The sequence below is a fragment of the Arabidopsis lyrata genome, assembly GCF_000004255.2.
Source record: "Arabidopsis lyrata subsp. lyrata unplaced genomic scaffold ARALYscaffold_8, whole genome shotgun sequence".
Lineage (NCBI taxonomy): Eukaryota > Viridiplantae > Streptophyta > Magnoliopsida > Brassicales > Brassicaceae > Arabidopsis > Arabidopsis lyrata.
In genome coordinates this window covers 2927071-2951334 of record NW_003302548.1, presented here as the reverse complement: position 1 = coordinate 2951334, position 24264 = coordinate 2927071, and the positions used below count along the sequence as shown (strand labels likewise).

Here is a 24264-nt window from a genome sequence, read left to right as displayed (position 1 = left end):
TCAAAGCCAATCCCATTATTCCAAACTCCCTTACAAATTAAATAAATATGCATTTAGTGTGTTTGTTAATTTCCTACAGTATCAGTTTATGCGTTACATTAAAATAAACGCAAACAATAAAAACAAAAGTCAAGAAGTCGTTGAACATCGTGAGGGGTAATCTAGTAATTTTTATAAAACCTAAGAGACAAATGATATTTAGTTGAGCTAACGAGAGTTGGTTAGTGTTAGTGTGTCAATTTCCTTGAGTTGGTCTTTTTTTGACTAACTCTGATCAAAATCTTCACCATTATTAATAATGTCTCCATTCACACTCAAATTGTGGAAATTATTACCACTAAGCATATTAAATGTCAGGAGAAAAGGAACCTTCTAAACTATTCAGAGTCTTTCAAACTTCTCTTTCAAAATGAATATATCCTCCACTATGATAAAATTCAAAGCTATACTAACACTTATGCCAATACCAGTCTAGAGGTAAGAAATGAATTATACATTATCCGGTTAAGAGAAATTTGCTAAACCGGAACTGATTTTCTAACAGCAAGAATTAAGATTTCTTCCACTAAGCATTACAATCTAAAGTGTCTGGTTTTACACAGTCCAAACCAACCAGTTAGATCACTAAAATAGCTTTCTTCATTCTCATACACAAGCCTGCTTTACAATCAAATAAAATTAACCACAAGATAAAAATTGAAGTCTCAATACATATACTGCTTCTTCACCGATTTGTGTCATACCTACAAAACTTAATAGCAGTAAAAGTTTTTGATTGCAAAGACCTAAAGAAAAAGTAACACTAGTAATTTCAATGCAATTCGATCGAAGAATTCAATCGTCACCAGGAGAATTATCAGACACCATCTTCATGGATTCTTCTTCTTGTTGTGCCTCTACTTCTTCTGCATTGGTGTTTTGACTTTCAGCCTGCTTGTTCAATGCATTTTCAGCTTCTTGTATATCATCTAAAGGCTTATCTGAATGAAGCGGGATTCGATCAGACTCAATTTTCTCATCAGTTTCTGGATCTAAGTCTCCATCTTGATTGGTAGATTTTGGTTCAGAGCTTTTGCTCTCTAGCGAGATTGACTTCGTCGTACCAGTGATTCCCTCTAGACTAGGCCCAGGTGCTTCAGATGGTACTGCTGCTATCACAGAATCTTCTTCAGGTGGTGGAAATCTGATTGCTTCAGAGGACAGTGGTTCTGTGCTGTTTAGGTTGTGAGGAGGTAAATTGGGTTGAGAAGACCCTGAAGTTTCCCCCGCTAGAGACGATGGAGGCAAATGAGGAGTTGAGGATGTTTGTGGATGGCCTTGAGAGCTGCTTTCAAAAGCATTGTGGCTGCTACTACCAATGTCTGTAGTCTTTTGACTCGATGAATGCAATTTACGTTTCTTTTTCTTACGCAGACTGTGTCTTGGATCTCTAGGAGCAGGAGGCGGCGGGTCTGGTATCACAAACGGTGGAATGGTGGTGGAATCTTCGCCATATAAAACGCGGACTGATTGAGCTATAGCTGACACAGTTGGAGGTAGAGTGGGTGGTTCAGGTGACTTCACGGTAGGAACAGTCACAACATCGCGTAACCAATGAGGTAGCTTGTTCTCTGAAGAGCTAATTCCCAAAATGTCTCTCCCCATAGGATTGGAGAGATTCAACCCTCGGTTTGGATTAAGGAAAGATGGATTGGCTGATCTTCCCAAGAAGACATTGTTGCTTGAATCAAGCATTGGAGGTAACGGCATATCTAGAAACAAGGGTAATTTCCCGCGCTTAATAGCATCCCGTTTTTCATCCGCTCTCAGTGTGTTTAAGGAGCTTAAACTATCCAAACCCAATGAACCTAAGTTGCCCATTCCAAGAGAGTTGAGTGGGAAAGGCTTCTCGTTGGGAATATTTGTCGATGCCCCTGGTCGTTCAGATGGTCCAGCAGAAGGATCCCCAGGAAGATTGTCAGTGCACAGATTTGCCATGGGAGGAAAAGGCTCACTTCGAAATCCCAGGTGATCAGATGGTTCATATAACGGAAGGGGAGATGCTAGATCGCTGAATCCGAGTTTTATGTCTGTCAGGTGAGATTGGAACCTTGGAGGAGTGGCATATTTAGTTCCATGTAAAGCCCGATTCATTATTCCTTGGGGAAGACCAGGAAACAAGGAAGATTTGTTGGACTTATCAGTCCTGCTTGATTTAGATGGCAGAGATGAAAGACTATCCAAGAATTTACGTTGCTCTTCTTCCCACCTTGCTGCCAAGTACTCTGGTGTTTTAAATTTCGAAAATTTTAGCCTTGGATCTCTGAGAATTGTCTCCCAGTTTCCATACCCATGTCTGCGAATCCCAATCCAGAGAGAATCTAGTTCATCCTCGGACCATGCATCTACTCTTGTCTTCTTTTTCTGTGAGTGCCCAATTCCAGAACCAGTTCTTAGCATTATATTCTCAAGCACCTTTCGATGGTTCTCCGGGATAGATGAAAGAGCTGATGGAAACTGATCCAAACCCAAAGGCGGTAAGTCCTTGTCTTGTTGGCTGAAGACAGGTGGATCCATAGGAGGGACTTTCATATTGGGTAGAAACGGCATTGATGGTACGCCAAATAGGTCTTGCATAGAATGACCAATACCTTCAAATCTTTTCCTCATTAAAAGATTAGCCATGATGTCTTGATGGGAAGTTCCCATGGTTCTCGGCTGAAATGGAAATCGAGGAAGCAGCTTATCATCAAATGGAAGATTAAGTAGCGGAAACTTCTCCTGGAAATCAGCAAAAGCAGCACCAGAACTTCTGGGACGCTCAAAATCCCCTGACGGAGGAAGCTGCAATGTGCACAAGATTTAACCCATATATAAGTATATGTTTCACAAATGTGTATGGAAAGTAGATGTGTTAGATGAAATTGCATTTAAAGGAGGGAGGGGAATACCTGACGATGTGGAAGCCAGCCATCCAGATTACTAAGAGGCTGCTGAAAAGGTTCTTCCTTTACGTTCTGTGGATTTAGTTTGCCCAAAGAAGGTTCCTGGTCATTTGCATCCCTCTCAACCAAGTTCGATGTTTGGGGTAGATTGAAGGGAAAATGGGGTCCTGTTATGGTTCTGTTCTGTCTACTACCTGGACGAGAATAATTTCTCCGGGAGGATTCTGATTGAGTAAAATTAGGAGCACACAGTCCAAGTACTGGCAGGTTGTTTGGGGGTAAAGATGGCAGACATTCTGCGCCATGATGATGGCTTGGAAGATCTGGTTTAGGATCTGAAGAACTTTCTAGCCTTAACGAGCTCGCTTTTCTTTGTGCATCATATTGCTGGCTGGCTTTGCTATCGTCCAAGTCCATTGATGTAGGGCTTTCTTTGTCCTGATTAGCTACCTGATCCACATTGCAGTTAGGAAGAGAATCTTCAACAGAATTCCTTTTTGCAATCAGGATCTTTTGCCTCTCTCGCAGCTTGGCACTGTTTTGCAGATAATAAAGATAGTGTTATTTAAGATCTTAAGTTAAGCATGATGAGGAGCTACAGGTTTTACTTCACCAGCAAATTAATATGACATAAATTCGATATATTCTAACCAAATATACACAAATTGATATTGCTACAGAATCTTCTTTTGTCTTCTCATCTGGAAAGATCACAATCTTTAGGCTAAGTAAAATTTATCTAAATATTTGCAAAAGGTACAAAACTTTCCAACTTCACTATTATCAAACCTAGCAAATGTCGAACAATGGATAGACTTAGAAGTAAAACTTACAACTTTTCTTTTAGGGCTCGCCCAGCAGGTGTATATTCTTTCTTAAGTTCCGGTTCTGGTTCTTTCTCATCTTCACCACCACTCTGAAATAATTATAAAATAGGAATACTGGTAAACTGACACGACAAAGGTATTCATAGCCACAAAAAGATGCTTTTGGAAGTAGAGATGAACCTCAGTTACAGGTCCACTGGTATGTGGGGCATATGCTTCCCTGTATGAAACGGCCTTTCTCAAACGCTTCCCTCTACCAAGTGCTGCTTCTTCCTCGCTCTGATATTTCTCCCATCTACAAATACAGTTGTTCGTATGAAAATCAGCTAACAAGTAATAAGCAGTGAAAACAAGAACAGATGATGCCAAGACCAAAGAAATAACAGAGCCAAGTCGCTGAACTCAGAGAAAGAGGAAACTCCAACCTCATACGCAGAAGCCTGTCCCATTCATTTTCTTCAGTAAAATTAACTAAATCATCATCTTTCCTCTCTGAGCTCTGTTCATCAGTATCATCAGTTACCAGAGCAGGTGATTCAGCTTCAACTTGTTCTTCAGCCGTTTCCTCATTCCATTCCACAGGCTGTTTATGAAGAAATATATAAACTATTGAACGGACAATTCAACTATGCAGGTTAAAGCAGCCTAGGTATTTAAGGGTCATTTGAGTAAATCTAGTGAGACTTGTCTCACTGTTCCTTTGTTAATCAGCTAAAAGAGAAACTTGCATCTGGAAACCTGACAGTGCATATCAGTTGTGACTAGAAAACATGCATATTAAAATGTCAATTAGCAAGACAAACATATGAATTTTTTTTTCCCACCTTTACGGTGCCGAGCATATCATTTTCCAACTCAGTATCAGCGGCATCAGTGGAGGCTGATTGAATATTTGACCGGTCAAGCAACTTCATAATTGCAATCTCATCCCAAACAATCTTCCCATTTCCTTCTGTACATTTGTCTTGATAAACATCTCCGAGGCCACCACCTTTTTTCCTGCTCTTGCTTTCTAAATCCATGATTACATCTAAGTTTCCATTACTTTCAGCTGTATCTTTCTTGTTCTCACCAGCGGAGTCGTTGAACAGTTCTTCGGTACCCCAGCGTAGAATATCTTCAAACTCCTTCTGGGATCCGGACTTGTTTACAAAAAGCTGATCGAGCATCAACTTCTTCTTGGCCAGCTGCAAAATGCGCTCTTCAACACTGGCACGGACGACAAGTCTGTATACCAAAAGTCGTTTGGATTGTCCAATTCGATGAGCTCTATTCATTGCTTGAATATCAGCGTGAGGGTTGAAATCAGAGTCATAGATGATGACAGTATCAGCCGTTGCCAGATTGATACCAAGACCACAGGCACGTGTTGATAACAGAAAAACAAACCGATTTTTGTCTTGGTTGAAACGTGCTATAGCTGCCTGACGATCAGCTACCGCAACAGAACCATCCACCCTTTCAAATGTTTTAGGCCCAAATTCTATGTTCAGGTAGTCCTCCAGAATGTCTAGAAGCTTTGTCATCTGTGAAAATATCAGAACTCTATGGCCTTCCTTCTGTAGCACCTTAAGCATAGAGTGCAACAGGGTCAACTTGGCTGACGCTTTTATTCTCATATCATGAAGAAACTCCAATGACCCAGACTCCGGCTCAGTACCTGGTATGAGATATGGGTGATTGCAAACCTTTCTCAACTGCATCACTATGTTAAGCATTGATTGTTGCGCTACCCCTTTCCCGATATTTCGTAGTATCTGATAGTTCTTAGTTAGCATTGCACGATAATATTCCGCCTGGATTGATGTCAATTCGACAGGGACCATCCTCTCTGTCTTTGGAGGAATATTCTGCATGGCATCTTTTTTAAGCCGGCGAAGCATATGAGGAGCAACAAGTTTCTTCAGTTCCTCTACTTTCTCAGCACTTGTCAAATCATGGAACCTCTCCTCAAAAGAAGACAAAGAAGGGAATGACAATGGTTGCAAGAAGTTGAGCAGGTTATACATCTCACCAATGTTATTTTGAAGAGGGGTGCCAGTCAAAAGCACACGGTGTTGAAACGAGAATGTGTTGAGCAAGCTAAACAGCTTACTTTCTGAATTCTTTAAACGGTGCCCTTCATCAACCACAAGAACTTCCCATGGAACTCCGCGCAGATGAGATGAGTCAGCCAGGACCATTTCATAAGTAGTTAAAAGGACATTAAATTTGTAGGATGTCGGCTTCTTGGTCGTCCCAGTAGGATTCTTAGCACGCCACTCATAGTCTCGAATTATGGCTCGTCCTTTTGCGCTTCCATGATACTCCACAACATTAAGGAGTGGAGCCCAAAGAGAAAACTCGGATAGCCAGTTTGGCATTGTTGAAAGAGGAACCAAAACTAAACAAGGTCTTGCAACTCCAAATTCAAAATACAGTGAGGAGAGAAATGCACTAGCAGACACTGTTTTTCCAAGCCCCATCTCATCAGCAAGTATTACATTTTTGGATTTATGCCAGCATCTACGCAGCCAATTCAACGCCTCAAGCTGATGGGGAAACAAGGCACCTCCTCTGAGCTCTTGAGGTTGTTCTGTGAGGGTAACAATTTCACTTTGCTGACCTTCACCCCTTTCCCTAGTGGGATTACCCTTACTACTCCTTTCCAATGTTTTCTGCTCATACTGATGAAAAAGATCTATCAAATGCGATGAATTTTTAAGAATAGGCTCCTCCAAGCTCTCCCACGTGCATTCATCATAAGCCAAGCCTGTCCATTTGACGTAAGCTTCTTGGTTACCTTCTTTTGAAACCCGAATAGCAACTATTCGCTGAGGCTGTTTCCATTTATCTTCACAGATATTTATTACAGCTGTTCCGTACTTTGATTTGTAGTTCTCTAGTTTTCTTTTAGCAAGACCTTTTAGCTCCGCCTCAGAAATCCAAGTATTATGAATATTAGATTTTCCCACCCATTTAACAAGAAATTCATATGATACAGTCTCACCAATCAGATCTGAAGTTTTAGCAGCAACAGGCTCCTCAACTTCTTCACCAGCCACAGCGCATTGTTCCCCTGTTTCCTGATGTGCTTCTTCAAGTAACTCCCTCTCAACAGATACAGGTGTTTCACTAACTTTCATATCTTCATCATCCACGTGTCTACTCAATGCGGCATCAGAATTGTCTTCTGAATGCATCTCTTCTTTCACTTCAACCATACCCTCAGTACCTAAAGCAGATTCATCCATATCTTTATCCTTCAGTCGTGAACCCTTGGAACTTTTACCAGTCTCAGAAGAAGATTCTGTCTTGTCCTCAGCAACTACTAATTCAGCATTTGTATCTCGTACTGAGCTATCCCGCTGGTCATTAGCTTGTAAATTATCAGAACACAAGTCATCTGAAAGAGCACTACACAGCGAGGTTTTAGTCAGACCTTGGATTCGGCATCCTAAAACACGATCAACCTGTTAGGAAACCACAAACAAAATGAAAAGATATATTAACAAGCATGAGCAACACATGAGTCACCAGAAATGAAGGCGCATCATAATAGACAATTCTGAAGGAACAAAAATGATTTTTTGATGGATACCTGGAGGTTTACAGCCGGAAGAGAGCTTTTCTCATCCAAATAACTAGAAGATTTATTTGTGGCACGTAATGCTCGACGTTCCTCCTTGGGAAGCTTCTGCATTAGTAAGTATAAATGGATAAGAACATATACTAAATGAAAGATGATGCAAGAACAACAACGAATAAAAAACGAAATCAATAACCATCAAGAAATTTCAACTCTATATAACTAAATTCCTAAAGAAAAAACATCAAACTATTTCCGAGCTCCTGCAGTTAAAAGAGGTATCCACAATTCATCTGCCGAAACAGAGATATAGTCTCATGTATCATAATTACTTGTGAGAAACCACTCTACTAATAAACAGGTAAAACAATATTGAGTTTGTGGAGAATAACCAGTTGTTGCAAAATGTTAAGCATAACAAAAAGTCGCACTGGTTATATAAGAACTTAAAATAGGCACAATCTTCAGGACAGAACAAGAAACACTACATGCAATATTGACCAAAGACTTTTTATATTAATGCCGAAGATACTCAACATTAAAGACAGAGTGTCAGAAAAACAATCTTGAAATGATTCTGAATCTTGTAACTCTACCAAATCTCTAATCTCTGATTTTCTTTTTTCATATATATATATATATATTTAGTGCTACAACACACTTAAGAAAAAGGCGTGGATGCAACATTTCGTACAATACATTTTCCCACAATCAGCACACTAGAATGTCTACAAAATCTATAATAATTAGGAAAACATACCTTCACTTTTTCTGGTGTTTCTGTCTTGGACTGAGGTTTGGACAAGGATTTTAATGTCACGCGATTTTTCTTTTTCTTTTTTTTCGAAGACTCCGGTGATTTGGTACTCTGAGAACCCACTTTGGACAAACTTTTCTTCGCACGTTTCTTATCAGTCTTGCACCTTTCAAGACTTTCCCCATCATTTAGTTCACGCTTCCGTTTTTTCCTTTTACCTTTTCCAGTCTCCACTTCAGCAATTGTCTTGTTTTCCACAATCTCGCTGGAAGCGTGTTCCAACTTTTCCACGGGTGCTTCATGATTTTTCTCCGTATCTGATAGTTTAGATTCGGAGAGATCTTCACAGGACGGCAAAGTTAATCCTGCATCAGAAGGCAGATCTGCAGTAGGTATGACAGGTTTCCCCAAATCATCTTCTCCATGAGACGATGAATCGGGTCGGTCATCCGCAGATGCATGGCCAAGCTCAGCAGTTGAACAGCCATCCATCGGGGAAGAATAAACCTCCTTTCCTATGGATTTGCTCTCTTCGGCCGATATAGATTTCCCTTTCTCTGAAGATTGTTCTCCAGAAATTATAGAACTGCAATAAATCTGAGAAGCTCTCTCGCACTTTGGTCCGGCTTGTGAATTTCTTTTCGTGGTTTTTGTTCTCGCTCGCTTAGCAACGGCATCTAAACGATTGACAGGCTTGAGTGCTTCACTGTTTGGGGAACATTTTGGGCAGATCCACTTACCATTTGGAATCCTCTGGAGGAGACGAGATAAGGAGTAAAATTAGTTTCCCAAATGTGGGTATTGCGAATCTACGACTACGAAGGACACATGGAAAAATAAAATCGTTTACCTTAAGAGGTGGATTGAGGCATGCGGTATGATAGGTCCGAGGACAACTATCACAACACAGTAAATCACCACCAAGATCACAGATCACACATTCAAAATAATTCTGTTACGAAAAAAAAATGATTAATAGAAGAACACCATATAATAAAATAAGGAGAAAATTTTTTAAAAACACCAGAAAGATAAAATGAAGTTACCCCATCATTTCCCTTCCTCTTAGAGGAATTCCTTTCAGGAGTTAAATCAGTCTTAAGCCGATGCTTAGTTGGTTTAGCGGAAGAAGTGTATTCCGAAGAATCAAAAGCCACTGAACTATCCACTTTTTGGTCTAATAAATCCAGTATAGACGGAAGTTTTCTTCGTTTCTGCTTCATGACCCAATCTCTATTAATCATTTCACTTCCTGAATCTTTCATCTTCTACTTCTGTTTTCATACCATATGCTTGATAGAGAACCGGATAGACCTTCATGTGTGAATCACAGTTACAGTAGTAACTAAAGAATACTGCCTTCAAAGAACTCTGTCTCTACACTATATTACAAAAGAAAAAACAAGTAAGGTAAACCATAATCTAAGATCAAGAGACACTGAAACAACAAGGAGGTACTTAAACTGTGCACAAACAGAGAGGAACGGCGTGAAAGTCAATATTCATATACACGATAAATGGAAAATGTGAAACTGAGCCTTTTCCTGATTTAGTAAAACGTCATGGACATCGGACAAAGCACAGTGTACCGACCCACAACCACAATTTCATTCGGTTTTACAATGATATGAAATCAAACAGCGTCATCCAATCTTATAAGCTATAGAAGCTAAGAAACTAAATGATATCCCCGGTAATTATGGTGGTAACTCTACAACGTTAGAAGTATTGTCATCCGTAATCAAAAGACTTAATTAAAGATGAGACACAAACCTAGTAAGTAATCTAATCTTAACACAGCCTTTATAATATAAACGTTTCGTTCCCTCACTCCTTAAGAATACTTCCATTAAATTCATACTTTATTACATTCCTCCACTTCAAAATCTGGTGTTTTCTAGCCTTAAACCTATCTCTAAGGAAACATAGATCAATGATCCTATATAATTAAAAGAACACTAGTGTAGGATTCATTACAAAACATTATAAGTCGACTTAAATAAACTATAGATTGCAGAAGCCATGAATCTAGTCAAGCAAACCATAATTAGAAACTAAATAACTGAGATTCAAGTAAAGACAGCCATTGGTAATGAAACACAAACAAACATGAAATCGAAACACAAAACCAATAGAGAAAAGAGCTAAGAGATGTAGCTAAAACAACACACATTGGCACTAACAATATAAAGCTTCATTGGAGATATAAACCCAATTCCCTCAAGAGAAACTCAATTAAACCAAATCACACTAAATCAGTCCTTAATTAAACAGCATTAACCTCACACAAGCATCAAAACCCCTCACCAAGTAAGATAAATCATCGAAATTACAAAAGCAAATACAAAAAGGAGAATTACCCAGAAAGGAGAAAGCAGCTTACAAATCTGGAAATCTGAAATCGGAATAAAGTAGTTAGAGAGTCCTCCGATGATCAAGGACGAGAAATCCGGCGACGGAAGTTGGGGATTGAAGTCCCGGAGAAAAAGGGGCTTCTTCTTCTTCTTCTAGGGCACGGCCTCAACGAAAGAGAGATACGAAAGGAAAGAGAGAGAGAATGAGAGAGAGAGAGAAGGCGACACGCGAAACGATAAATAAATTAGAGAGAGAGAAAGATAAAGGTCAAGTCTTTGAGAGATGGGTTTGGGTTAATAGCGAAAAGAAAGGCATATGATTCGGATTCGCCGAGCTCATAGGGGAACGGACTCTGACATGGCACCCTACTACGCACCGCACGAGACAGAACCGGGAACGGAGAGTGACCTCTCTTCCTCTCTTACCCCGACACGTGTCCCCCTCCCTCTCTCTCTATCACCAAACACAAAAGGTCTTGCCTTTTTGCTTTCTTCCTCCGTTTCGGTTCGGACCCTTGTCTGTTATCTCGTCTCGAACCCTTTGTGTCAAGTTCGAACCAAAGGAGAGAGACAAAATCCGCCATGGATCTTGATTGCGAATTTTGTCTTACTCTAAGCTTATTTAGATCCTTAGTTTCTACTTTGATCTTTTAAAGGTTAAACTGTTTTCTATTTCAGTTTTTTATTTATTTGTTTTTAGCTTGTTTAAATACGAGAGAGCTTTTTAGTTTTATATAATAAAGTCAAAAATCAAAATCTAATGTTTTTAAAACGCCGCCAGAGAAAATGATTTTCTTTTGATTCTCTTTTCTTTGACGTAAATAACCTTAATTTAATGTTTGTTCTTCAGACTGAATTTTTTTTTTTTTACTGATATATATCAACATATTTATTTAATGAAAAAATGTAAAGTGGACCATCAGATATTTGGGCCGAACTTAGGTTACTTGTGATTGACATTAGGATCACACATTTGGGACCCATTTGAGAGGCCTTTTGAAAGTGATTGCTGTCATTATATATTTATTTTTTCTGACAGAAAATAAAGTGTTTTTGTTTTTAACAGTTGTGGTGTGGTATTGACGTATTGTAATCGATAACGCGTAATTTTAATGGACTTTGTAACACAACAGTTGAAATTGGTTCTTATATGTTTAGTGTCCACTAGAAATAAAGTTGCATAAATGTTGTTGGGAAACGGATGTTGTGATTGTGTTATTGGATGGTTGTGTTATTTGGTTTTTGCTAACCAAGTTGAACTAGGTTTCTTCAGTTCGATATCGGATCTAAATGGAAATTAGGTGATTATAACCGGTGTCGGCTTAAGACATGTGGTAGAAGTGCTCGGACAAAAGGTTTAAAGGTCCAAAATTTTTGTTTTACATGTCTCTTTTTTTTTAATACATATTTATTGATTTTTTACATAGCAGTACTAGGTCCAGGGCCGGCCCAGACCTAAAGCCCATCAAGCAGGTGCTTTAGGCATCAGATTATATTTTAGTTTTTAAGGGGCATAAAATTTCAGAAAAGATCTTATAGTACAGTGGTTAATGTCTCATTTATTGCGGGAGTTGACGAGTTCGAGTGACATTAAGATGAATTTTTAACATTTTTTTGTATTTTTGTTGGTTAATGAGTAACAAAAAAATTTTGGGCTTTAGGCATATGAATCCTTTGGGCCGGCCCTGACTAGGTCTAACCAATGTTTGAACCGAACCTAATTATAACACATTTATTCTTTTTTTATTTTACAAAGATGTACCGATAAGTAAGATGATACAATGGTTTACATTTGTATCTAGAACTCTTAATTAGTTTTATTAGATGGTGTCTTTGTTAATTAAGGATTCGAAAAAATGGTCGCTTTAAATGATTATTTGTTTCTATATATTATGATCTTATAGCTGTAGTATTGCATCTTTGTAGGTTCTTTGATCACATTTTTTTTTATATTGATTATGAAAAAAGTGCCAAATCTGAAAGTTCGTACATCTTTTTGGATCGGGACTAGTAGTTGAAGACTCTTTTTAAGCAACATTCAAATCCATGGGAGCACAACTTCTCATCTTTTATGCCATTAGACCAAGCAAGTACTTGGTTAACATACAAGGGTTTCTCTATCTTAGTTTATGGTGCAGGCTTAAACCCATCTACTAATTTTTTTTACAAGATTTGAAAAGTTGTTCAAGGTTGTACGCAAATGTTGTTGCTGGTCTAAGTTAATTTTTTGTTGTGACAGCATGATTTCTTGCTGTCTCATGAAGATCTCCTCCTGCTGCTTCGTAACTTCTTGTTGTCTCAAAGCGGCTTCTTCAATTCGGTTAACCATAGACTCACACATTTCAGTCTGTTTAGAAGCGAATCCTAGCATCATTTCGACCAGTTTAGTGGTCTCATCTGAACTTTTAGGCGTCGTCACTACCAATCGCTTGTTCGTCCTCCGTTCAGATCGGTATCTTCTTCTTCTTCTTCTTTTGCATTGGTGTTTTGACTTTCAGCCTGCTTGTTCAATGCATTTTCAGATTCTTGTTTCTCATCTAAAGGCTTATCTGAATGAAGCGGGATTCGAACAGACTCAATTTTATCATCAGCTTCTGGATCTAAGTCTCCATCTTGGTTGGTAGATTTTGGTTCAGAGCTTTTGCTATCTAGCGAGATAGACTTTGTCGTACCAGTGATTACCTCTAGACTAGGCCCATGTGCTTCAGATGGTGCTGCTGCTATCACATATTCTTCTTCAGGTGGTGGAAATCTGATTGCTTCTGCCGAGGACAGTGGTTCTGTGCTGTTTAGGTTGTGAGGAGGTAAATTGGGTTGAGAAGACCCTGAAGTTTCTCCCGCCAGAGACGGTGGAGGCAAAGAAGGAGTTGAGGATTTTTGTGGATGGCCTTGAGAGCTGCTTTCTACAGCATTGTGGCTGCTACTACCAATGTCTGTAGTCTTTTGACTCAATGAATGCAATTTACGTTTCCTTTTCTTACGCAGACTGTGTCTTGGATCTCTAGGAGCATGAGGCCGCGGGTCTGGTATCACAAACGGTGGAATGGTGGTAGAATCTTAACCATATAAAACGCGGACTGATTGAGCTATAGCTGACACGGTTGGAGGTAGAGTGGGTGGTTCAGGTGACTTCACGGTAGGAAAAGTCACAACATCCCGTAACCAGTGAGGTAGCTTCTCTGAAGAGCTAATTCCCAAAATATCTATCCCCATAGGAACAGTTGGAGGTAGAGTGGGTGGTTCAGGTGACTTCACTGTAGGAACAGTCACAACATCCCATAACCAATGAGGTAGCCTGTTATCCGAAGAGCTGATTCCCAATATATCTTTCCCCATAGGAACAGTTGGAGGTAGAGTGGGTGGTTCAGGTGACTTTACGGTAGGAACAGTCACAACATCCCGTAACCAATGAGGTAAACTGTTCTCTGAAGAGCTAATTCCCAAAATATCTATCCCCATAGGATTGGAGAGATTCAGCCTTCGGTTTGGATTAAGGAAAGATGTATTGGCTGATCTTCCCAAGAACACATTGTTGCTTGAATCAAGCATTGGAGGTAATGGCATATCTAGAAACAAGGGTAATTTCCCGTGCTTAATAGCATCCTTTTTTTCATCCACTCTCAGTGTGTTTAGAGAATTTAAACTATCCAAACCCAATGAACCTAAGTTGCCCACTCCAAGAGAGTTGAGTGGAAAAGGCTTCTCGTTGGGAATATCTGTCGATGTCCCTGGTCGTTCAGATGGTCTAGCAGAAGGATCCCCAGGAAGATTGTCTTCTGAAAGCATCACTTCTTTCACCTCAACCATACCCTCAGTACCTAAAGCAGACTCATCCATATCTTTATCCTTCAGTCGTGAACCCCTGGAACTTTTACCCGTCTTAGAAGAAGATTATGTTCTGCCCTCAGCAACTACTGATTCAGCATTTGTATCACGCTGGTCATTAGCTTGTAAATTATCAGAACACAAGACATCTGAAAGAGCACTACAAAGCGAGGTTTTAGTCAGACCTTGGATTGGGCATACTAAAACACGATCAACCTGTTAGGAAACCACAAACAAAAGAATGAAAAGATATATTAACAAGCATGAGCAACACAAGAGTCACCAGAAATGAAGGCGCATCATAATAGACAATTCTGAAGGAACAAAAATGATTTTTTGATGGATACCTGGAGGTTTCCAGCCGGAAGAGAGCTTTTATCATCCAAATAACTAGAAGATTTATTTGTGGCACGTAATGCACGACGTTCCTCCTTGGGAAGCTTCTGCATTAGTAAGTATAAATGGATAAGAACATATACTAAATGAAAGATGATACAAGAACAACAACGAATAAAAATGAAATCAATAGGACCATCAAGAAATTTCAACTCTATATAACTAAATTCCTAAAGAAAAAACATCAAACTATTTCCGAGCTCCTGCAGTTGTAAGAGGTATCCACAATTCATCTGCCGAAACAGAGGTGTAGTCACATGTATCATAATTACTTGTGAGAAACCACTCTACTAATAAACAGGTAAAACAATATTAAGTTTGTGGAGAATAACCAGTTGTTGCAAAATGTTAAGCATAACAAAATGTCACACTGGTTATATAAGAACTTAAAATAGCCACAATCTTCAGGACAGAACAAGAAACACTACATGCAATATTGACCAAAGACTCTTTACATTAATGCAGAAGATACTCAACATTAAATAAAGAGTATCAGAAAAACAATCTTGAAACGATTCTGAATCTTGTAACTCTACCAAATCTCTGATCACTGATTTTTATTTATATAAATATTTAGTGCTACAACACACTTCAAAATAAGGCGTTTATGCAACATTTCATACAATACATTTTCCCACTATCAGCAAGTAGAATGCCTGATAGAGAACCGGATAGACCTTCATGTGTAAATCATAGGAACAATAGTAACTAAAGAATACTGGCCTTCAAAGAACTCTGGCTCTACACTAAAATTACAAAAGAAAAAACGAGTAAGGTAAACCATAATCTAAGATCAAGAGACACTGAAATAACAAGGAGGTACTTTAACTGTGCACATTTTTAGAAATACTGAACAGAAAGAGTGATAAGATCAAATGAAGTATCACTCAAATCAAAGATGCAGAATCATCAAACAGACAGGAACAGCGTACAATTCGATAGTCATATAAACGATAAATAAAAAAATGTGGAACTGAGCCTTTTCCTGATTTAAAAACGTTATGCACATTGGACAAAGCACAGAGTACTGACCCATAACCACAATTTCATTCACTTTTCCAATGATATGAAAACATATAAGTTAAGAGACTAAATGATGTTCCTCTAAATAAGGTGGTAACTCTACAACGTTACAAGTATCACCATCCGTAATCAAAATTCAAAAGTCTTAATTAAAGATGAGACACAAACCTAGTAAGTAATCTAAGCCTAAGTCTTAACACAGCTTTTATAATATAAACTATTCGTTCCCACAGGTTACCCAGACTCCGTCGGGTTTTTTCGGGCTTACTCATTAGAACCCGAAACCCATCGGGTTTTTTGAATTCGGGTTTTTTTGTGGGCAAGTTTATTTCGGGTTCGGGTCGGGCCGGGTTTTTTTACCCATGACAACATCCCTAGTGCTATTAGAATGTTCCACATTGCTTGAGATTAAGATCTTTGGGTAATATATAAAGGATGTGGCAATCCTTAACTCTTGAGCTAGCTTTTGGGTTAAGTTAGGTCACATTCCTAATATGGTATCAGAGCCCAAGGTTGGCCCAACAAGCAAATTCCCACAAAAATGGTTTCCCACCTATGTGGCCCATATAAATGGCATGTCTTGTTGTATTTCCGAGATGTTGGGCTTGGGTTGTTTCCCGTTGGACCGTTTCCCACCCACATCTCGAGGAGGCCTATTAGAATGTCTCACATTGCTTGGGATTAAGATCTTTGGGTAATATATAAAGGATGTGGCAATCCTTAACTCTTGAGCTAGCTTTTGGGTTAAGTTAGGTTACATTCCTAATAAGTGCCACTAACAATAAAGGTTGATTGGAGATATAAACCCAATTCCCCCAAAGAAACTCAATTAAACCAAATCACACTAAATCAGTCCTAAATCAAACAGCATTAACCTCACACAAGCATCAAAACCCCAACCCAAGCAAGATAAATTACATCAGCAAATACAAAAAGCGGAATTACCTAGCAGCTTTTAGGGTTTGAACTCGAAATAAAGAAGTTTAACAGTCCTCCGATGATCAAGGACGAGAAATTCGGCGACGGAAGTTAGGGATTGAACTCCCGGAGAAAAAGGGGCTTCTTCTTCTTCTTCTTCTTCTTCTTCTTCTTCTTCTTCTAGGGCACGGCCACAAAACGCAGAGAGACACGAAAGGAAAATAAAGTGGTAGTGTCATAATATATTTATTTTTTTCTGACAGAAAATAAAGTGTTTTTTAGTTTAACAGTTGTGGTGTGGTCTTGTAATCGATTTTTTTTTTTTTTCGTCTAAATACAAAGGCCGGCGGGACTTTAACCCCCAGAAACTAAGCCGGCAATCAACTAAATGATCCCAGAAACTAAGCCGACGGATAACAAGATATCCCCGGAAACTAAGCCCAAAAGAGGGAAGCAATGGCAAAACAACGCCAACAACAAAGAGGGAGAAAGCCGAAACTAAAACAAGAGAGATCTAACAATAGACCCAGAATTCAGCACAAATCAAAGAATCTATCAACAAACCAAAAGAGAGACAAGCTTGACAAAGTGGCTAACCGAAAGGGACGAGAAAATCCACACAAACGGAGAGCGACTCTTCCTTTAACAAATGAAGACTACCTCACTGAGAAGGAGAACCAAGGTATCCATACCAGCAAAAAGGGAACTAGAACGATCTAGAACCAAACACAGCTCCTGGAAGCGGCGATATCGAAGAAACAAGGTAACAACGATTTGTTAACGCCTAGAAAGATACCAAACCTAAGATGAGATCTCGATCAGATCTATAATGTAGAGACAAGGACCGAGCCCAAGCAATCCGAACCATACCGAAGACTGGAGACGGTAAGAGCACGAACCGGATCGAAACACAAGTAAACTCCAAATGGCAGTCAATAGGCAAATGAAAATGATGCTAAACCACAAAAGACTGAGAATAAGGCAGATTCCTCAATAGCAACGACCACCCTAAGATAGCCACGACTAAACGACTAAACAAAATAACTTTGAAGAGCCATCGAGACCAAACCAGCAAAAGACCAAAGGAAGCAATCCCATAGAAGGAAGAATACGAAGGTCAGATGTTAACAGAGAGGAAGCAAGAACATCTCGGCCGTAGTGGAACCCAACAACACGTCAACCAACACCCAACGGCGGTGGCCAAAAACCTGATCTGAAGCTACGCCCAAAAAACCACCGAACGAGACATGACGATATCACGAAGCACCATCACGAACCAACATGAGGCGACTCTCAGGGAAGATCTTGCCGGAAACCGGAAAAGAAACCAACCTAAAGCCACTCCGAAAACTTCGAAACTAGATCTGCATGGAAAAGCTGAGAATGGCCCGAAAACAAAGGAGAACGGAAGAATAAGCACACGGACGACCCTCTCACGACTCCGGCGAGAAGCGCCGGTGGCCAGAGAGGTCAGAACAGGAGAAAAGCTTGACGGCGGCGGCTAGGGCGAAATTGGTCTTGTAATCGATAACGCGTAAATTAATGGACTTTGTAACACAACAGCTGAAATTGGTTCTTATATGTTTAGTTACTGTGTCCACTAGAAATAAAGTTGCATACATGTTGGGAAGCAATATCATCTCTTCTAAATTAAAAATGTGTAACGAACCTAGGCCCAAACAAAAATTATAACTAATATAAACCAATAGCTATTTAAATCTACAAATTGGTCATTGACTAAAACAATAATCGTGGTTGATAGAACTTATGAAAATTGCATTTAACATTTTCCATATTACCAATCAAAATCGTAACATTTCTTTTTTTTGAAAGAATGTAAAATTTATTCAATCAAAAAACCGGTGTTACAACAAGTGCCTCAGTTTCGAATTTATAGAAGACTTTGATTTAAGGTACAATTTTAAGTTTGAGTAGAAAACCAAAACATGAGGAGGTCATCATATTTTTGGTTCCCCGAACAGCGAAGAAGTGTTATCTTGTTCCGAATTGTTTTCCCTATCATTTGGCCAAGGCGAGGAGCTGGGATGTGAGCTTCGCCATGCCTGCGATTATTCCGTTCTCTCCAAATGGAGTGGACAGCGACCTGGAGAGAGTACCGTAGGAGCAGCAGAGTTCGGTTGTCGAGAGTTGAACTTGAAACAAGTGACTTGATCTGGTTCCATTGGGACGTGTAATGATGTCCTAGGAGACCCTTTGTTGTTTGTTCCCAAATCTGATGCGAGTAGCTGCAGCTGAAGAAAATGTGGTTTCTAGTCTCCACCGGCTCTTGACAAAAGACACAAGCTGAGTTAGCACCTTGATTCCATTTCAACATTCGATCTCCCGTAATGAGTCGATTATGCATTCCCAGCCAAGTTATGAACGCAAACTTCGGTGTGGCTTGCGGGAACCACACGCCCTTTGCACTTCGTAACATTTCACAACACACATTGTATTCAATATTAACATTTCAAACCAAAAACACTAGAAGATTATTATTACTTTCTAGCTTTCGGCTCTCCAACAAATTAAACTAACATTTACAAACTTGGAAAATTAACCATCAAAAAATTTATTTGATTAGAGATTACAGAGTTAGAACAATATTCCTTGCACCAACAACAATAAAATCTTAATTTTAAATTATATTTTTCATCCAATCTCAAAAATAAAAAGAAACAGAAAAGGAAATCTCAATCCTCTAAACATTTCATAGGAACACTCCACGTCGTGTTCTGTACTGGTTCTGACAAAGACAGATACTTTCTCCAATCATCAAGAACAAGATTCAGATCATGAAGCTTCTTGTCCAAACCAATACAACAATTAGCATGCATTGTGCAAACCAAGTTTATGTCTCTGCTCGTTTGACAAAACCCACCAAAGTAAACCGTATCAAAGAATCTCATTTGGACTCCAATCTCAGAGATAAAAGGCTCGTGCTTGATTCTGTTAAACACATCTTGATCATGCAAGTCCGGATAATTCAGACGAGATTTGTGCCAGAATTTGTAGAACTCAATGCTTCGATTGTTTGATCTCACGTATGTGAAACCACCATTGACCCAATTGTCTGAATCATAAGGATTTCCAAAGAATCTATCACATGCCATTTGGAAGTCTCCATCTGGATATAGCCGAGGAAAGGGATCTCTAAGCCACATTATATCTGCGTCCTATATTCAAATACACGAGAATTTTTATAAGTAGCTCCGATTGGAAAATCATAATTTTTCTTGTACGAAAGACATTGATTCTGCATTTGAGGAAGAATCTTAGAAGGTTAGGAAAATTAAGACAAACCGTGAAGATGAAGTTAAAACCCATCTCAAGAACTTGTGTAAGAAGCTCGATTCTGCGCCACATCATCTTAAGATAATCAGGAGTGTTGTAAACTTTCTCGCCGGAGAAATCAGTTTCCGAGGTTTCAATATGGTAGCAATTAGTATGAAGTTGTGAACATCGTTGAAACGCCTTGGGATCCAAGCAAACCACTACTACATGTTTAAGCAGTTGTTGTGTTCCTTGTCCAATACGAAAACTCTCTAAGAAGAGATCAAACAAAGAGTTTGGTTCTGCCCAAGCTTGATTCAACGTCGTTATAATCACTGTCTTGTTCTTCGTTGACGCATTCTCCAAAAATTCTTCCTTGAAGAGCTTTGGTTTTATCTGAAACAACAACAACAACAAAATTGGACTCAAAATTGCAGATTCAAACCCTATTACAAGACGAAACAGAGTATGAATAAAGAGTAGAACAAGAGTATGTATCAGATCTGAATAATGATGAGAGCTTACTGTTTCTGGAGAAATCTCTGATGAGTTGAGATTTGGTAATAGTGGAGATGGAAAAGCGAGGAGAGAGGTGAGATTGTTGACATCAAGTCGTTGAGGGTAAGCTGTTTTGTATAAAACTAGACATGAAGCAGTTAAACCAAGAAACAGTATCAAGATTCTTGTTACTTCTTTTTGTCCGATTACAAATCCTGAATCCATAAATTTACTGCGAGAAGAAGAAGAAGAAGAAGAGGAGGAAGACGAAGAACTCATTATTTTTTTTGGAAGTGTTTTTTCTTCTCTAGCTTTAGTCTTCGTTTTTTTTTGTCGATTCTTATCATAACGTACATGAGCAAGGCAAAAGTCATCATCTTGTAACAGCAATGTGCAATATATTATTATTTCGTTTATAATTTTTTTTTTTAATTAAAAGTGTGATTCCAAAACTAATACAAGTGGTCGAATCGTGTGCATTGTTATTATATTATGAATATTACGACACTCTCGTATGTTTCAAAAATCTGATTAGAATTTCAACAATTTTTTAAAATACATTTTATAATTAAGATACTATTATAATATTTATTACAATAAATTAGATATATACTCTCTCCGTTTTCGAATAGTTGTCGTTTTAGAGTTTTTTTTTTTTTAAATTAGTTGTCGTTTTAAGGTAATAATGTAATTTATGTCAATAACTACCCAAATTACCCTCATTTTATTGAACACAAATTATTTGTAAATAATTATTTGTCATTTTTATGAGGTTAATATAGTCATTGTATACATTTTCTTAATTTGTGCAAATACAGTTAAAACGATAACTTTTCAAAAACAGAGGGAGTAACATTTATCAAACAACAAAAACAAAATGTCAGATTCATGTCACCAGAAAGTTCATAAAGACGGCTTTATTTGTTGTAATAGTTATAATTAATTATTAATAGAAGACTATACAATAATTTGACTAGAATCACTAGATCGATTTAGTCCACTAGGGTCTAAACGCGTGGGCGTTTCCTATTAGTAATAATTAGTTAATAATTTCATAAACAAATGTTTGTGGCTGCCATGATAGACTTTATTTTATTTCCCTCGTTTATTTATTTTTCAAAAGTTGTGAGTCAATATGTTGACAAAATGCGTCGTATTAATTGAGTTTTTGGGGTAAAATATGATTTATTAGCTTACAAAAGAGACTTTAGAGCAAGTCTCCATGACACCCATAATAAAAATAAATAAAAAATAATTTTGTAATCAAAAAAGGTGAGACACTTTGAGACAAGTTTCTCATTTGAGATATTTTGAGACACTCTTTCTCTCATATACATGTCATTCTTATATTGGTTTAACAATTTTTTTTTTAAATTCAATTACTCTAAGATTTATAATATCAATTAAATAGTTTATAAGTTACTATTTTTTATTTTTTATTTTTCTACAATTCATAAAATAAAATTATCTATATATCAAGTTCCATTATACAAAAGTTTAAATATTTATTAATATAATTTTTAATTGATATTAGTTAAGTTTAAATTAATATTTTTAGTTAATAAAATACTATAATATTAGAAAATAAATCTGAGATGAATAATCTGATTTTTTTGTCAATATTTTGATATTTTGATAAATAATGTGTTATCTTTTGTCATTATTTACAAAATGTCCAATATATATAATTAAAATCTATATGGCAAAAGTTTGGCGCATCATCAAGTGAAGAGTAAAATATATATTATCTATTTTGGTTTTGTATGTTTTTTTTTGCATTTTAATTTATGTTATCATGGTTTTATATGCAATTTTGTGTTTAATTTATATATCTTTATTATGGTTTTATATGTTGTTTAAAATTTAATTTATGTTTAATTGTGGTTTTAAAAATAATAATCTCTTTAATATATTATTTATAATTGATAGTACTATTAATTAATGTTTTTAAAATTATTAATAATCATTATATTATTTTCTTCTATAAAAATATAATTATTTTGTTTGAATGACTATATTTAAGATATAATTTGATATGTTTAAAAATATTATTGAAAAATTAAATTTAATATAAAAATATAAATATTATATTGATGAGACACCCATAGAGATATCTCACCAATGGAAGTAGAATTTTAATGTGAGTTTCTCTAAATAAATCTCTTACTAATAAAAGAGGGAAAACGACCTGTGTCCCCCTAGTAAGTTTCACATAGTATCACAACTACACCGAATTCGGATCTCGATCGCTGTCCACACAGATTAAAAGTTATACTCATGTGTCCCCCCAAATCAAAACTTCAAGACCGCCATCTCCAAAATTTTGATTTTCGTGGTTTATACTTGGTTTACTGTACCCAAACCACCATTAACCGCGTAACAAAAAAAATAAACCGGATTTACCCATAAACCAACCCGATTACAACCCGATTACAACCCGAGAATTTAAAACCCCCAATTCTCAAAATCCCCAATTCCCAGAATCCCTAATTCTAAGAACCTAAGAACCCTAGAAACTCAGAAAACTCAAATTGGAGATTTCAACTGATGGATTCAAATGAGTTGGAGCCGCCGTCGTCTGATGTTGTCGTTCATCACCAGCCTTCCGAGTCTGATCCGCAAGCAGAAGAAGGAGAAGGAAATCCAGAACCAGACATTGAACCCGACGATGAAGACCCACTAGAGCGAGACCAGTTTGAAATCGAGAAGACTCGATAAAAATCACGAGGTTGAAATTTCGATTGAGGTTCAAGTTTCCATATATTGAAGGCAACTTATCCATGGGGAAAGCATCGGAAGAAAAAGCATATTAACGATATATGGTGTAAGTGAATCATTGACCCCCTTAGCTTCTTACCCTCAAATTAAAGCATTGTGCCTTAGATTGAACGTTGCTTATTTTGTTTTTGTTAGATATTCATTGTTGTGTGGTTTGTATTTGTTAATTTTGTGGTTGGCTTATACCGCATGACTATTTACATGATCAGTTACTTCTACGGTTCTACCAAATATTTGGTGTACAACATATAGCTCTTTGTGATCAGGATTTGACTCTTTGTGTGTGTCTCTCTCTCTCCAACAACAAGGAAGTTGGACTGCAGTCCACTTATTGCAATGAAATGGAAAACCACAAAAAGTGATGATAAAAGAATCGAATCTAGCTAACTACTGAAAAAATGTCAAAACGTCAAAGGTGAGTTGACCTCTGTTTTTTCCCTCTCTTTGACCTTAATTTCTCCTTCTTACAGGTGAGGAATTCTTCAATACGACTACAAATTGGGATATATGGATTAAGCTCTGCTATTATATTCGCGAAGAGCATTATGTTGAGGGTATTGGTGTATTTCAAAGTTCAAAATGTCCTCAAAGTGCCCTCCAACTCATCATTATTCAGTTTCGCTTATTTGCTCTGTTTAAATCTTACTTAACGTATTATTCGTCATGAATATAAGTTATAATATGATTTACGTTTAAATGATTATGTCTGATCTTCTTATTCAAACTTTTAAATATGTTTCGTTTTGCCTGTCTCTGAAACGAAACGTAGGATTCAAGCCACACTGGAACTAGAATAATAGAAGGTGATGGATGTGCTCAATTTCACACGAATGAACATATGGTTTAAGCTTCGGAAATTTTGTTGAGTGGAAAACTTCGTCTCTGTGTAGGAATTCGAAGTTATGACTAATTTTAAAAGGCTAATAAATGATCTCATTACTTTTTAATGCATGAGAAATATTAGAAGTCATCACTACAAGAACATGATCATAATAAAACGAAACCAAATTCTATCTAGCTACACACAAAATCAGTCTTCTATCTTATGTCGGGGTTAACAAAATGAAGGTGCTGTTAACGATTTTAGCTACAAAAGTTTAAGTTAATTGACAAAGACTAAAAA

The 24264-nt window shown here is 37.6% G+C and overlaps 2 protein-coding genes, 1 long non-coding RNA gene and 1 pseudogene across 8 annotated transcripts; 1 reads left to right on the top strand and 3 right to left on the bottom strand.

The window, feature by feature from the left end:
- Positions 1-514: 514 nt before the first annotated feature.
- On the bottom strand, positions 515-11072 carry LOC9299620 (protein CHROMATIN REMODELING 4). 5 transcript variants are annotated; one of them, XM_021016002.1, is made up of 11 exons: positions 10460-11072; positions 9123-9458; positions 8927-9028; positions 8080-8829; positions 7332-7427; positions 4576-7203; positions 4177-4334; positions 3932-4046; positions 3758-3840; positions 2931-3459; positions 515-2823 (listed from the first exon to the last, which is right to left on the bottom strand). In XM_021016002.1, the coding sequence occupies exons 2-11, from the start codon at positions 9339-9341 to the stop codon at positions 835-837; spliced, it is 6669 nt and encodes a 2222-aa protein (XP_020871661.1). In that variant the 5' UTR covers positions 9342-9458; positions 10460-11072; the 3' UTR covers positions 515-834. The 5 variants fall into 5 exon arrangements, with proteins under 5 accessions (XP_020871661.1, XP_020871660.1, XP_020871664.1 ...); XM_021016001.1 differs by having other exon boundaries at positions 10437-11059; XM_021016005.1 differs by having other exon boundaries at positions 7332-7424; positions 10437-11059.
- A 1776-nt stretch (positions 11073-12848) lies between these two features.
- On the bottom strand, positions 12849-14303 carry LOC110230126 (annotated as a pseudogene).
- Positions 14304-19151: 4848 nt separating this feature from the next.
- LOC110224946 (uncharacterized protein At4g15970) lies at positions 19152-20707 on the bottom strand. Its single transcript, XM_021012963.1, has 3 exons — positions 20391-20707; positions 19896-20261; positions 19152-19768 (listed from the first exon to the last, which is right to left on the bottom strand). The coding sequence occupies exons 1-3, from the start codon at positions 20640-20642 to the stop codon at positions 19286-19288; spliced, it is 1101 nt and encodes a 366-aa protein (XP_020868622.1). The 5' UTR covers positions 20643-20707; the 3' UTR covers positions 19152-19285.
- A 2063-nt stretch (positions 20708-22770) lies between these two features.
- Positions 22771-23893, top strand: LOC9299619. Of its 2 annotated transcripts, none has more exons than XR_002329258.1 (2): positions 22771-23187; positions 23408-23893. It is a non-coding gene; the product is annotated as an uncharacterized LOC9299619 (long non-coding RNA). The 2 variants fall into 2 exon arrangements; XR_002329256.1 differs by having other exon boundaries at positions 22773-23187; positions 23612-23893.
- Positions 23894-24264: the final 371 nt, after the last annotated feature.